The 14,758-nt window shown below is 37.2% G+C and overlaps 6 protein-coding genes and 1 non-coding gene across 7 annotated transcripts; 4 read left to right on the forward strand and 3 right to left on the reverse strand. All coding sequences in view use genetic code 12, as the record gives it.

Moving 5' to 3' along the window:
* Positions 1-636: 636 nt before the first annotated feature.
* Positions 637-1,821, forward strand: CEK1 (mitogen-activated serine/threonine-protein kinase; the record flags this gene model as incomplete). The annotated part of the gene is made up of 1 exon (XM_036810516.1): positions 637-1,821. One exon carries the CDS (start codon positions 637-639, stop codon positions 1,819-1,821), a length of 1,185 nt encoding a protein of 394 aa, XP_036667045.1.
* Positions 1,822-2,156: 335 nt separating this feature from the next.
* CPAR2_501070 (uncharacterized protein) lies at positions 2,157-2,735 on the reverse strand (the record flags this gene model as incomplete). The annotated part of the gene is made up of 1 exon (XM_036810517.1): positions 2,157-2,735. The coding sequence occupies one exon, from the start codon at positions 2,733-2,735 to the stop codon at positions 2,157-2,159; it is 579 nt and encodes a 192-aa protein (XP_036667046.1).
* Positions 2,736-4,323: 1,588 nt separating this feature from the next.
* On the forward strand, positions 4,324-4,878 carry CPAR2_501080 (uncharacterized protein; the record flags this gene model as incomplete). Its single annotated transcript, XM_036810518.1, has 1 exon — positions 4,324-4,878. The coding sequence occupies one exon, from the start codon at positions 4,324-4,326 to the stop codon at positions 4,876-4,878; it is 555 nt and encodes a 184-aa protein (XP_036667047.1).
* A 51-nt stretch (positions 4,879-4,929) lies between these two features.
* On the reverse strand, positions 4,930-5,337 carry CPAR2_501090 (uncharacterized protein; the record flags this gene model as incomplete). Its single annotated transcript, XM_036810519.1, has 1 exon — positions 4,930-5,337. The coding sequence occupies one exon, from the start codon at positions 5,335-5,337 to the stop codon at positions 4,930-4,932; it is 408 nt and encodes a 135-aa protein (XP_036667048.1).
* Positions 5,338-6,028: 691 nt separating this feature from the next.
* CPAR2_501100 (uncharacterized protein) lies at positions 6,029-7,570 on the forward strand (the record flags this gene model as incomplete). Its single annotated transcript, XM_036810520.1, has 1 exon — positions 6,029-7,570. One exon carries the CDS (start codon positions 6,029-6,031, stop codon positions 7,568-7,570), a length of 1,542 nt encoding a protein of 513 aa, XP_036667049.1.
* Positions 7,571-11,872: 4,302 nt separating this feature from the next.
* Positions 11,873-14,281, forward strand: CPAR2_501110 (uncharacterized protein; the record flags this gene model as incomplete). The annotated part of the gene is made up of 1 exon (XM_036810521.1): positions 11,873-14,281. One exon carries the CDS (start codon positions 11,873-11,875, stop codon positions 14,279-14,281), a length of 2,409 nt encoding a protein of 802 aa, XP_036667050.1.
* A 346-nt stretch (positions 14,282-14,627) lies between these two features.
* CPAR2_t_cp_Asp(GUC)_91 lies at positions 14,628-14,699 on the reverse strand. Its single transcript has one exon. It is a non-coding gene; the product is annotated as a tRNA-Asp (tRNA).
* Between the last annotated feature and the right edge of the window lie 59 nt (positions 14,700-14,758).

A 14,758-nucleotide genomic window follows, 5' to 3' on the forward strand; every position in this document is an offset into this window, starting at 1 on the left:
AGTTGTGCCTTGTTAGAAATGGCCTGTAGCTTTTAGCATTCAGCTGATACAAATTCAAGTAAACTCAATATAGATATCTGAAACATGAGACGACAAAAAAGAATAAAAAGAGGCTAACTTTTTTTTATTATTTACATAAGTTTAAAATCACAGGATACATTAGATATAAGAAAAACTTAATACAAAGCCAGAAGCATCATTACACTAGTACTCGACTAGAGAACTCTTTCTTTTTGGTTACATGGATGCACTTGGCCACATATAACCATTCATCTTTTGTACCTTATTTTCACTATACATGAGTAAAGATAGTGGTGTTTTTTTTTTCACTTATGTATTAAGCGCCAAAAATTAAAACGTGTTGTATGGGAGAGATCAATAGAAAATTATTGCACAAAAGATGCATAACCTCTTGTATATTTTTTTTTCTTTCAATCATTCTTCTTTCTGTCTCTCCTTCAAATATTTCAACTTTGAAAACAACTTTCAAGTATCGTATATATTGTGGTCCATACCATTACTTACTTCCTAACACTTGAATAGTTTAGATCAGGCGCTTCACAACCAAAGGTTAGTTATTCAGCTGCTAAAAGTGTTCAAAGGAAACTGACCCATCATCGTACCACTAGTTCTACAATGAGCGTTGATCATCATCCCCAACAGCATCACCAAGCCCAGATCCAACAACTGCAAATACAGCAACAACAAATGCAGCAAATGCAGCAAATGCAACAACAACAGCAGCAGCAGCAATCAGATACCCCACAAAGACAAGTTTCGTTCAACGTTTCTGATCACTATCAAATTTTAGAAATTGTTGGTGAAGGTGCTTATGGTATCGTATGTTCAGCCATTCATAAACCGTCTCAGCAAAAAGTAGCCATCAAGAAAATCGAACCATTTGAAAGATCAATGTTGTGCTTACGAACATTACGAGAGCTCAAGCTTTTGAAACATTTCAATCACGAAAATATTATATCGATACTTGCCATTCAACGACCATACGACTATGCCCATTTCAATGAGATTTACTTAATTCAAGAATTAATGGAAACTGATTTACATCGAGTAATACGTACACAAACTTTGACTGACGATCATATACAATATTTCACTTATCAAACATTACGAGCTTTGAAAGCTATGCATTCTGCCAATGTGTTGCATCGAGATTTAAAACCACTGAATTTGTTACTCAATTCCAACTGTGATTTGAAAATTTGTGATTTTGGTCTTGCTAGAAGTATTGCTTCACTGGAGGATAATTTTGGGTTTATGACAGAGTATGTTGCCACTCGATGGTACAGAGCACCAGAAATTATGTTGACTTTCCAAGAATACACCACTGCCATTGATGTGTGGTCAGTAGGGTGCATATTGGCGGAGATGTTGAGTGGAAGACCATTGTTTCCAGGTAGAGACTATCATAATCAATTGTGGTTGATTATGGAGGTGTTGGGTACACCAAACATGGAAGACTATTACAATATCAAATCAAAACGTGCAAGAGAATACATCAGATCATTGCCATTTTGTAAAAAGATCCCGTTTGCGGAATTGTTTAAAAATGTCAATAACGCACCAATAAATCCACTAGCGTTGGACTTGTTGGAGAAATTACTCATATTTAACCCTGCTAAACGTATCACTATGGAAGATGCATTGAAGCATCCATATTTGCAATTGTATCATGACCCTAATGATGAGCCTGTTAGTGAAAAGATTCCTGAAGATTTCTTTGATTTTGATAAAAGAAAGGATGAATTGACCATAGAGGAGTTGAAGAGGATGTTGTATGATGAAATCATGAAACCTTTGTAGTATATAGAGAGAATACCAATATGAATCGGTAGATGCAATATGCGTCTCCTCTTACACTTTCAACGCGTCAGTAACCAAATCAAATACATTCAAACAAGAAAAAACACTATGAAACGAACTAAACAAATGGAAACATCAACAAATGGACTATAAAGCTCTTTCAAGCTCTGCTAAGCTCTACCAAGCTCTACCAAGCTCTACCAAGCTCTACCAAGCTCTACCAAGCTCTACCAAGCTCTACCAAGCTCTACCAAGCTCTACCAAGCTCTACCAAGCTCTACCAAGCTCTACCAAGCTCTACCAAGCTCTACCAAGCTCTACCAAGCTCTACCAAGCTACTTCTTTCTTCCAAACAATCCTCTCTTCTTCTTCTTTTTACCACCATCATTCTGCAAAGAGCTGGCACTATAGTTCTGAGCTTGATAAACTGGTTGATCATCAAAATTGATTACTGGTCTGCCACTTCCACCCATTTGTGGGCCACCATCATCTTGTGCACCTTGTCCATTCAAATTATAATATGGGAAATCTTCATGGAATCCCCACCCTAAACGACCACTTTCTAATTGATCTCTGTAGCTAACATCACCGGTGATGGCATATTCGAATCCACGTATAGTATCTAATGGTCTTTCATTTCTATTTCTCGTTGGGTTCGACATATCAGTTTGTCTAATTGGTTGACCAAATATATCTTTTAAATCAGCTGATTCGTTGGATAAGTAAGATGGTCTTCTGGTATCTCTTTGGGCTGCTTGCTCAAAAGGCTGTGCTTCGTTGACAGCGGTCAAGATAGGATCATGCACGTTGGCTGTGTGTACTTTATAATGTTCTTCATCCTTGTGGGTGATTTTGACATCTATGTTCCCTTCTTGTGGGGTTTTGTTGGATGATTTAGATCTGAAGATAGCCATGGTGCTTGATAATAACGAGTGGTGGGTATCAAAGGAAAAACGATATCGTGGTTAGCAAATGATTCTGCTTTCTATGGGGAAGTATTTTTCTGGAACCAGATTTTTGTTGTTGATATTCAGAAAGGGATGGGAAAAACTGTGCCTCTAAAAACAAATTTTTATTTTTTTTTTTTGTCACAAAAGGTACAAGGTGCAACAGAGATCTACAGTTATACCACTATGGAGGGGAGTATGTAGATAAAAAAATGTGTTAGTACGATAGGTCTATAGATCCAACTATGTAGAGCATTCATTGTACTACTACGACATACCTAGCTACTGAGTGAACATTGTTGCTTTCAATAAGGAGAATGAAAGTTCTCACAGCCTTGGTTTTTCGGCGTTTAAGTCAATATACTTCTTGCATGAGAGAGCATTACATTTAATAAGTATCTCTGTGTGTGTTTTATTAGTTCATTGTCTCTCTTTTATCTCCATTGAAAGACTTATTGTGATCTGCCTACTACTTAAAAAGGGAGAATTTTGTTGAGGAAATGTGGCTATGGCGCGTAAATAAAAAACATTCTCTTTTAGTTTTTAGTAATTGTAAGGTACAGCTATGTTGATCTAGTGAGAGATCAATGTATTTGCGATCTCATCCTGTGGAGATAACAAAAGCATATACCTTGCAACATTAATCTACACGCCTCGTCGTTCCTCCTTGAAATGATTTTTTCCTTTCTTTTTTTTTTTTTTGGTTTTTTTCGGGAGAGGGAAAAGGAAACATCGGAAAGGACTAGACGCAACGCGCGTAAAGTATTTTTCGAGGAACGACGGGACAAGGGAAATACAGGGACAATCAATAGAGCCAAACCACATCATGAGTTATTCAAGACAACTACGGCACAACTACTGAAGTAGGGAGTAAAAGTAACAAAAGATCACCAGGTCTTTGATATCATGACATATTATGGGTTCAAAAGGGGTGAAGGATGGATTTTTATCGATGAATTTTGCAACCACGGTGTGAAAGGAAGCTGCACTCCAGCTTTCCCTTAGTGGTCGAAAGGTGAGGCACCCCAATTGTTTCATGCCTACCACTTTGTCGCACCTTGCAATCTAATGAAACCAAAATCAATTACTCATTAGCTAAAGAGCTCATTAAGTTTTGGCAATGATTAAAGGCTATCCTAGGTACTGTCATCCTCTCTGCTTCATACACCTAGATCAAACCAACGGTTTGCATTGACACAAAGTTCATATCGGATCGCAGCGTCATACTACTCAATCTCGTGGTTGGTGAAGTAAATTTCCCATTGTTCCGAGTTCACTGATTGGGCGTAAGTAGCCTGCAAATGTGCATTGCACTCCACTACTTTGCATTGCAATATATCTTACCCATACTGCATTTCATCGAACTCCTCTTGACTGTCACAAATATTGCTCATTTCTACATATGTGTATCTATCTGTTGAGCCAGTTGTAATAGAGTTATGAATGTGTGTCGTATTTGAGGTTTTGCGACATCAAAACGTTTCCACAACAAAATCAATACGACCAAACCTTTTCACCAACGTAGACACACGCCTAGCCCACTTCATTTGCAATAATGACATCAACACGCAAGAATCCGATACAATTTGTCTCCCTCATATCACGTACTGATAAACCACTATACATTCAATCGTTCCTACCGGAAATAGCTCCAGCCCCAAAAGAACTGACCACAGATGAACCCACCGAATCAGTACAATCAACATCTACAATCAACAAGTTTCTCAAATTCAATTTCTTCAGTCACATGGCACTAGACATATTTTCGTCACCAACATCATTAGCACTACGCGAGCAACAACAACAACAGCAAAACTCCGACGGCGTTTTGCTTTTGTTCATTCAAGATCAAGTGATTGTATATGGATATGAGTCGAACAATGGATTAAAGATTATTGTGGGGATGGATCAAAGTGCCTCGGTTAATAGAGATAATTTGCACAAGTTCATTACTTCAGTTTATAAGTTGTATTTACGTGTTGTTTGTAATCCATTTAGAAATTTTGGCACAAGTCGACAAGATGAGCAAGAGAATAGTAATGAAGAGGATGTATTGAATTCACCAAAGTTTGATCAAGGAGTGAAAAAACTCGTTGATGAGTTTGTATAACGGTATTTATTTATACACTTGTATGGTGAATGCATCTATCCATCGCCAACTTTATTTTAAAACAACATTGGCTCCTCTTAGCTCCAAATACGCTTGATCAACACCAGGATGTATGTTTTTGATAACTTCTTGATAAATCTCAACGTTATGGAATCGTAATTGATTAGCTGGGTTCTTGTACTTGCCTTCCAACCCAGTAATGTCACAGTAATGTTTCTTAGGTAATAGACTAGGAGGTGCAGTGACTGATAAATATGTAGGCTTATCCACGGGTAGATTTTCCTTTTGTTGAATATACTTGATCTCATCGGAAATCAATTGTCGACTTGGTTTATAGCGTCTGTTACCAACTGGTTTCCTATTGGGGTTTTGTTTGAATGAATGTGGCTTTGTGGTGACTTCCAGAAGTGAATGAAGATCTGCTGATGTTGTTGTTGCAGGGGTTACCGACTTTGACATGATTGGAGAAGGTGGATGTAATGTGGATGGCCGAAGGGTAAGATGTATTTTGGTGACGGGGATTTCAACGGCATATTCCGTCACCTAAATTGTACTGCTCCAATTTTTTATGCTTTTTTTCAGTTTTACACGACCCAGGATTAGCTGCAAAACTAAAAATGGGGCATAAAAGTGGGGATTCAGGCTATAAATATCTCCCTTTGTTCCTAGAAACTCATACTATCGTAGGTGAAACAACTTGAAGGATATGCTTTTTTATTCTTTAGAGTTGAATACAATGTTGTGCCTCATTGGGAACTAAATTGATTTTGGGCCAATAATGCTCCATTCAGGGTGGAGTCCTTTGCTCTAACTCGCTCGAAACCATTGACACGATGCTGACCTCATCGAGATACACAAGCAAACCGGGTTCATAATGTATTCTACCATCAGGTTTGAATTTGTTGTTGTGTTGGTTCTTTGAGATTCTATGATTGAGTTGCGCAGTCTTGCGAAAAGAAAAAGTTGAACCAACCACAATGCGTCATGTCAAAAGCCACTCAAATAATTTATCAAACGAGTGAGGAATAGCTTGTGCACTTGGTCACAGAAGTCTACTAAACTGGCCACACCCCATCACAGCACAATCTCAAATGCACAACGGCTCGTAAAAGACCACTCCCTCCATTAGACATCTGCAAAACCATCAACAATGATACTATCGAGATTCCCCACCAAAATTTCACGAATACTACCCCAAAAAACAATTTCCGTAACATGCAACCATTCACTTCAACGAAACTTTACATCCAGTCATCGCCATTTACAAACTCCACTTGAACTATACTCTAAACGAGTTAAACATGGTAAATTGCGAGATGACCCATACCAACACAAAATCATCACGTCGTTATCCCAACTACACGAGCTGTTAAATACATATCAACCACCCAATGTGGAAATACCAACATACAAGGACTTGAAACCAAAATTTTCCCTCGTTAAGACTTTTTCATCATTTTTTGGTCGCAATGGTGGTGGAACAAACTCAATTGTTGGAGCTTCAGATTACGATTTCGCCAATGATGATGATAGCAATGGTGTTAAGGGGATATACCTTTACGGAGATGTTGGATGTGGTAAAACTATGTTGATGGATTTGTTCTATCAAACGGTGCCATCACATTTGAATAAAAAACGTGTTCATTTCCATCAATTTATGCAAAATTTACATAAACGGACCCATCAATTAAAGATGAAGTATAGTACCAAGCTGAAGACGGGTGAAGAGCATGATGACATTGATGTTATTCCGATATTGGCGGCTGAGATTGCTCGTGATTCAACTATCTTATGTTTCGATGAGTTTCAAGTGACAGATGTTGCTGATGCCATGTTGTTGCGTCGATTGTTAATGATGTTGTTGTCGCCCCAGTATGGTGTTGTTTTATTTGCCACCAGTAATCGAGCTCCTGATGATTTATACTTGAATGGGATCCAAAGGGTTAGTTTCATTCCATGTATTCAATTGATTAAACATAAGTGTCGTGTCATTTACTTGAATTCACCAACTGATTACAGAAAAGTACCCAAACCGGTTAGTTCAGTTTATTATTTCCCCAAGCCAGGAGTTAAATGGGATTCGAAAGTTAATCGTACCAATTGTACCAAACATGTTGCTCAATGGTATGATTATTTCAATGATGGTAATGCTGAATGTCAAGAAAAGTTGACTGATTACGATCTTGAAGTATGGGGCAGACGTATCCCAATCCCGTTATGTTCTCCACCAAACGTTGCCCAATTTACGTTTTTTGAACTATGTGGTACACCAAGATCAGCCGGTGATTACCTCACTTTGGCTGAACTGTTTCATTCATTCATAATCACTGATATCCCTTATCTCAGTATCGACGCTAGAAATGAAGTGCGTCGTTTCATTACATTTTTGGATGCGGTTTATGATTCACATGGTCGTTTGGCAGTAACGTGTGCTGCTCCATTCAAGGATTTATTCGTTGAGCCAGAGGACTTGGCTGAGGGAAACTATCAATTGTATAAACGACAAAAGGATAAAGGGGTTGAGGAAACTTTTGAAGATGATGAGTTGGTGACTAAACACGGCTTTGATAAGTCGATTGCGAAAAAAGCAAATATGTTTGCCAATGATGAAGAGAGGTTTGCATTTGCTCGAGCTTTGAGTAGGTTGTCGCAAATGAGTACGACTGAATGGATTGAGCATGGACAAGATTAAGGAGAGGGGGGAGCTAACGTTTGTGCGACACTAGTTTTAGTAGTATTAGAGACTGTTTACATTATTTATAGACACAATGTTATACACATGTCATATGTACATAGACAGATGGGGTGGTTTGGGGAAAAAAAGATCCCTTGCCTTAGTTGTAGCCAAATGATATCTTTTGAACTCCACTTCTGTGGCAAGTTGTCCCACAAGCAGGTCACACATGTAACCCGACTATTCTCCTTTTTAACTTTTTATGTAACATTCATTGGTTGTGTTTCATATTTCGTGTAACAATGTATATTCAGTTAATTATAAGACTTTGTAACACTACATGCCTGCCGGCTTCGGTGATATAAGCTCCGTATGCACGACGGATATATAATGGTCTTGCTTGAGACACGGTAGTTTAGTTGCGAAGGTTCATAGAGTTTCATCGAATTTGCAACTAGACAACAGAAATGAGCTAATGCACTTTGTGCTGGTTTTTTATTTTACTTACTAATTACAAATAGGGCTGCCTTCGCATCTTGGAAAGAGGCGATCGCCACAGGAATAAATGTTGTCGACTGAAAAATGCGAGATGGAAGCAGAGTCGAAGTCGTCGCAGACCTGCAAAACTTAGCATTCCTTGTGTTTGCCAAACAAAGTAGGGTGTAATTTATCAATTTATCGATTTATGGGGAAGAGAAAATATAATAAGTGATAAAGATAGAGGCAGCGTGAACTTTATGAAAACATTATAAAACGAATAACGATTCTCCCATTTCTGATAAAATTGTGAAACACAGTCACAAAAAATGAGCCTGAGGTTTGTCCAAGTCCTGAATCAATAGAACCTAAATGGGATATTGAAAGTTTATTACCTCCTCTTTGAGGAATAAATGTAGGTACAAGGTATCAATGACATCTTCTTTAGATGGTAATCACCGTTATCTTCTTTCTTGGGATCCATAACGGTGCTTATTACATTTGAAGAAAAGTCAATATAATTTGGCAACGTATCGATCAAAAAGCAGGCTTTTGTAAAAAGCTTCTGTGAACGATATATGACAAGTTAACTGACGAAATCAGTCACATTTTATCATATTGCGAATCCAATTTTTGGGGGTGGAAACAATATTTCATCTTGTGTTTGTGCATGAGTCTTGAAACAACCCCTTTCGTTGAGAGGGGATTCATAAATTCTGTGCTGCAATCATGGAATTTTGAAGCTTGCATGACGTTTGAATAATTTAGAATTCTTTATTAATCATCACAATATTAAATCTTGTATATCGTTAAAATTATTGTAAAGTATTTAAAACCTCTTTGATTTCACTGTGGTTTGGTACAATACTATAACCGCGAGACATGGATACTCACATCGCTTTCTAATAGTGTGCGTTTTCAAGCAGTTTAGGTGTCCAAATTGGGACCAAATGTACAATAGTTTTTTTTTTTTTTTTGGCATCTCCAATTGAGATGGCAATCGTTCTTCTAACTTGCCAAAGATTCTACGACGAATTACACGCCAGAGATGTTTAGAACTCTCAATTGCAATGAAACAGCATAAAACGAATGATAGAAAAGGGTAAAAAACACGCGGGACCAAAGTATTTTGCAACACTCGTGTCTGTGTACACTCTCGTAATTGGTTTTCTTTTGTTTTGTTGATTTTGTTACTGAATTAAAAAACAACGCAAAATACAAAAATAACGTCTATTTCTCTTGTAAGCCAACTTTACTCGATATACCAACCAAGATCTCGCTATTGATCTTACAAGGAAGTTGCCAAGTGAAAGAATAAAGAAAGAGAAAGAAAGGGTACGGTTATATTTGATCTTTGTGTGGTGGGTTAGGAAACTTTAGCTACCATACACAGATCAAATCGAAATCAAACGCTTTCTAAGCTTCACTTGCACTGTGGTGTGTAGGCAAATACCAGTGCACGTGCGTACTTTCAGATATAAACATAAATGCTGGTATTGGCCATGAGATAAAGAATTAAGGAAATACGTGAAATAGAAAATAAAAGAAGTAATCTTCTAATGCCAAGAGTTTCATCCCTAAAGCAGCAAAATTAAACACATATTCAGTAAGGGGTGTATAGTATTGTGTTCTCTAATTGTACCTTCTTCTAGATAAGATAAAACAAATTCCTCCTGTTTAATTGCTATTTTAGTTTAAAGCCATTAGAAAAGTTGACTGTTTGGTACTCCTTCTCTCTTCCCTCCCCCAATGCATAAAGATAAGTCAATGGTTTCGGAGATAAAGTGCTTTTAGACTAGAATACTATAGTATTCTTAAAGTAGTAATAGGTATTACCCCATTGGGACATTTGCCTTTTTGTTACTCGTTCATTCAAGAAACAACATTTGAAAGAGAAAACGTATTACAATTTTCCGTAGCACGAATAAAACACAAGCACTTTATATACAGTACACGCCTCCTTTCGAGAAAAAGACATGTAAACAAACGAGACATACATACGCACATACATACATACGTACATACACACATACACGACTATCTTAGAAGCTATGTGGAAAATCCCATCAGTAAAACTAAAAGCAGCAAACGACGAACTTCCTGTTCTTTTGTATCGCATCTCCTATCTCAATCTATCAATGACTTCCTAATCTTTCGTAATAAGGATTGCTATATCTACTTTTTATCTTGGCCATGGATACTTTAAACTTTTTGTACCTTTTGACACATACCTGCTTTTTACTTATGCCATTAAGAAGAACTTGAGATTTGTATAATATTGTTAAGCTTTGCTAGCATTGTGTGTTTCTTTGCTTCTCTTTTGTTTTTATAATTACAATTGCTACTCTTGTTCTGAGATTTTGTAACGACCACTAAAACAACAACACGGGATTCAAATTGAATGTTTTTTCATTGATTTTATTTTTTTTTTCGGCATCTCGATTGATAGTCGGTATCGGGTTGATTTCAGCTTGTTTTTACTGTTCGGCAACAGCGGGGAATTGGTTCAGTGGTTTTCAGTGTAATGAAAAAATAAATCATCTTCCAAACTTCCGATAAGACATCTAAAAGCCTTGGTTGTGTTGCTTGAGCAGGTTTTCTTTGAATAAAACAACTACCCGAGTAATAGTATAAAGCTACCTTTGTGCTAAATTTAGCTTTAGTTTAAGCCGAGACACGTAGGCAGCAACCACCACAAAGATGAAAACAACAGCCACCTGAAACAATAGAAGGCGGCAATTTGACTGAACAACAATAGATGGAAAGGAGTTCCTCGATGGTTGAATAGAATATAAAAAAAAAAAAAAACAAAAAAACAGCACCCTAAACATGTACAATGGGTTAAACAGTATACCACAAATGGAATTCATAACCAGCATTTTGAAGAACTCGAGTTTATGGACAGTTGCTGTCATTTCATCCACAAGCGAAAGGAACCCAACGAAAGTTGGACAGCCCTTGGTAAAAGAAGATACGTTTGATTGCTCAATGTTGTGTATACTTTTCCGCAAGTTAATTTCCGAACAAGTCATATTATGCATAGACTAGTGATGAGTAGTTAGTTGCTATAAATACCCACCCTTAAACCAAATTTTGGTAATAAGTACACTACTTTTACTACACTGAAAAACCATAAACAATAAACAATAATAATAAATAATAAATAATAAGCATGGCTATATGCAGTACTCAAAGAAACAAAAACAAAAACAATCACTAACAGAATGAGAGAGACACACAAAATATAGAGAGATTTCATTTTTTTTTACAAAAACAAAGACAAGCAAAGAAGACAAAATGCAAAGTAAAATTCCTTCTCTCTATTTCAGATCTGACAACCACTTTTTATATCACACACACTTACTCCATCACAACCACCACCATACTTACAACTCACAAGAGGAAACTGGCACAACCACAACTCACAACCACCACCCATCTTGCTACACCCACTGAATCAAAAGTGATAGTTAAACGTACACTCGACTACAAACCAAAAAAAAAACACACTCGCTTTTACAAATCAGATCAAAGAAGATATACATCGTCACCAACTTGTCTGTGAACCACTACCTTTTCATAGACCAACTTGTTACAGATTGTCCAGTTGAGCTACTTGCTATACACTATTAGAAAAACACCTAGATCAAAACACTGGCTATTCTTAACCATTAAAACTGTTGCTACTTCTTTATTTGGTTGCAAGAAAATTTCCAGACAACCAAAAACTCCCACCACAGCAACTTCTTTTTTTATTTATAAAGTGAGATAAAATTCCCAACTAGGTCTTTTACCACTTTTCGACACTCGCTAGAAACTACACCCACCTACACCTATACAATTATGTCTAATGTTTCCATAAATAGTCAAAATTTGTATGACATATCACTCAATTCAAGAAAACTGTCTTGTCCATCAGTACCACCGCCCCCCTCAAAAATGGGTGGTGGTGGTGGTGGTGGCTGTTCCACTCCCAAAAGAGTTGCTTCCAGAACTTCTTTACCAACATTGAATGAACACACCGCTTCAATTCCAAATATACCGAAAAGACCTGGTGATTATTACATTCAAAAAATCAACTCCAAATCGTCACTAAACTTGAACAAGAGCCAACCACCACTTCCTGGATCGGCTTCTGTATCTTCACTCCCAGCCAACAATAAAAGAAGAATGTCTCAAGATTCACTAATGTCTGCCCATTCCTCATCTTCGTCTTTTGAAGACCATTCCCTGATTGTATCATCACAATTTGATGCACCCGTTGCTAGCTCTACCTCAGCCATCACTTCTTGCACTACACAATCACAACACAATCACGGATCTCAACCAGTTGACTCCAGGCTAAGTTCAATGACATCCGCGTCAACAGCAGCTTTTGAATCAAAAGTGTCTCTAGTTGACAATGAATCTGAGATATCTTTGGCCAAAACTCCGTCCAATTTCAAACCACAACCTTTGAAAGCAGCATCTACAACAAATGTGTTGAGACCGTTTCCTGTACCACAACCCCCAACTAAAAAGGAACGTTCCAAGTCGGTGACTACAGTGCCAACTTTAAATCGTACTAAATCTAAATTTATGAGCTCTCAAGAAAGCAAAGAACGTCAAATATTGAGAAAGAAGAAATATGAGGAAAATGATGATGACGAAGAAATACTATCAAACGATTTGGATAGTTTAATCTTTAATGTTCCCGTGATCAAAAACAATGAATTGTACTCATTGCAAAAGGGAAGCACTAGTACTCTTGGCAAATCCAAATCGAGGTCAAATTCTGGCTCATCGAGTACTGTAACTATACTATCGAGAAATGACTTGGTGGGTGATGATGATGACAAGTACAATATTCGGCCATGTCCATTACCCGGGAAACTAAGCACGACCCATTTGCCAACACTTAATGGTACCGGCAATGAAGACAGCATACTTGAAGAAGACGAATCGACATTTGATGATGATTCAGAAATCACTGCCAACATTTCTGATTTCTATTCTCAAAGAAGCGCATCGGTATCAAAGTTGATGAAAATGACAAGGGAGCAAAATTTGATGTACAAGTTGCCATCTTTTATTAAATCGCAATCGTCCTTGGAAGACTTGCATTTGATCTCACCTGAAAAGCTCAATTTTCTTGATCAAACTAGACCTATAAACTTGCCACCAAAATCATCACTCGACAAAACCAAACACAATCGAGAATTCACAAAAAGTCTAAGTCTGTTTGAATCTGTTGTCAAGACCCAACATGATTCAAGGATCAAAACCGTACAATCAGCACTTCTTCATCAACAGCAATGGATCAAAACTCTAAACTCGTTGATGGAGTTAGACACCAAGCACTTCAACAAGAAATTCACCAGTGAAAAGAATCAATTGAGAAAATTAGCTTGGGATTGCAATGTTCCTTCGAATCTCGCATTTCAATTCTTGATTAAAATATTATCGAATAATTACTCATCGCAAGATTCGATACACACTATTCGTAACCTGTTTGATTTGTTTGATCAGAAATTACAGGGTTTAACTGATGTAATGAAGCAGAGCAAGAACCGTGAATTTAATAAAATTATGGAGTCTGTTTTATCAAAACCGTTTATTGCCCATTCAGGAATTGATATGAGTTTATTCAAAACCAATTTTATTCATCTCTTATACATCAAGAGTATGAGTGAAACGGGATTATCTGAAAGAGACCATTCCACGATTCCCATTATTCTAGTCATGTTTCCCAACCAATCCGTGATTGACATCTACTGTCTATTAGAATTGGTTAACCAAGAGATTTTCAATCGTGAATTCATTAGCAGTTATAGCGCGCCATCGGGAGAAACGAGTGAATTAACATTCAATGACACATTCAAGTTGGTACTCCAATTCAATGATTCATTACCATTATCATTATCAGCACCATCAACCCCGATTGTTGATCAAGGCAAATTCGAACCAATTAAAAGTGACGAAAGTCAGAATAATACTAATTTGGCATTAACAACCTCAGCAAGTACTGAAATTGTCACCAAGTTATTCACGCTACTCATTATCAATTCGCAATCTACAAAGACAAAATTGAAGAATAATCAAAAATTGATCAAACTGTTTATCAAAACTGTGTTTTTCGATTTCCATATTGGATGGAACTCATATGATGAATTGATTAAACTGAACAAACCCATTAGGATTAACAATTGTTCTGATCAACGATTAAATTTGGAGAAATTTGTCGCTAGATGGACATCGCATCATTTTGGTTAAAGCAGAGGCTGAGGGTTAAATTGGGAAATGACATGAAATGAGGTAATAATAGAGAGATTCGGATGTGGGTACAAGGGATGGGGGGTTTTTTTTTTTTTTTTAATAGAAAGTACGACATGGTTTATGTTATTTGGGTTCATTAGTGGGAAGGAAAGCGCGTTGATTGTTCGTCGGTTTGTCTTTTTGTATTCTATTTAAATTATTACTTTTTCTAGTAACGTAAAGTAGAGAGAGTATTGTAAAGATTATTTGCAATGTAGAATGGGTGGATGTGGTAGTTTAATTGCAATTCAATGGGAATAAAGAATCAAGAGGAGAATCAAGAGAAGAAGCAAAAAAAAAAATGCTCCCAGACAGGGAATTGAACCCTGGTCTACCATGCGACAAACGGTAATTCTAGCCACTAAACTATCTGGGATTTTTTCTGCAAAATTTTCCTGCAGCCGCTACACACGGCACAAAACATTGAGTAAGGTT

The sequence above is a fragment of the Candida parapsilosis genome, contig 006139 (assembly GCF_000182765.1).
Source record: "Candida parapsilosis strain CDC317 annotated contig 006139".
Taxonomy (NCBI): domain Eukaryota; kingdom Fungi; phylum Ascomycota; class Pichiomycetes; order Serinales; family Debaryomycetaceae; genus Lodderomyces; species Lodderomyces parapsilosis.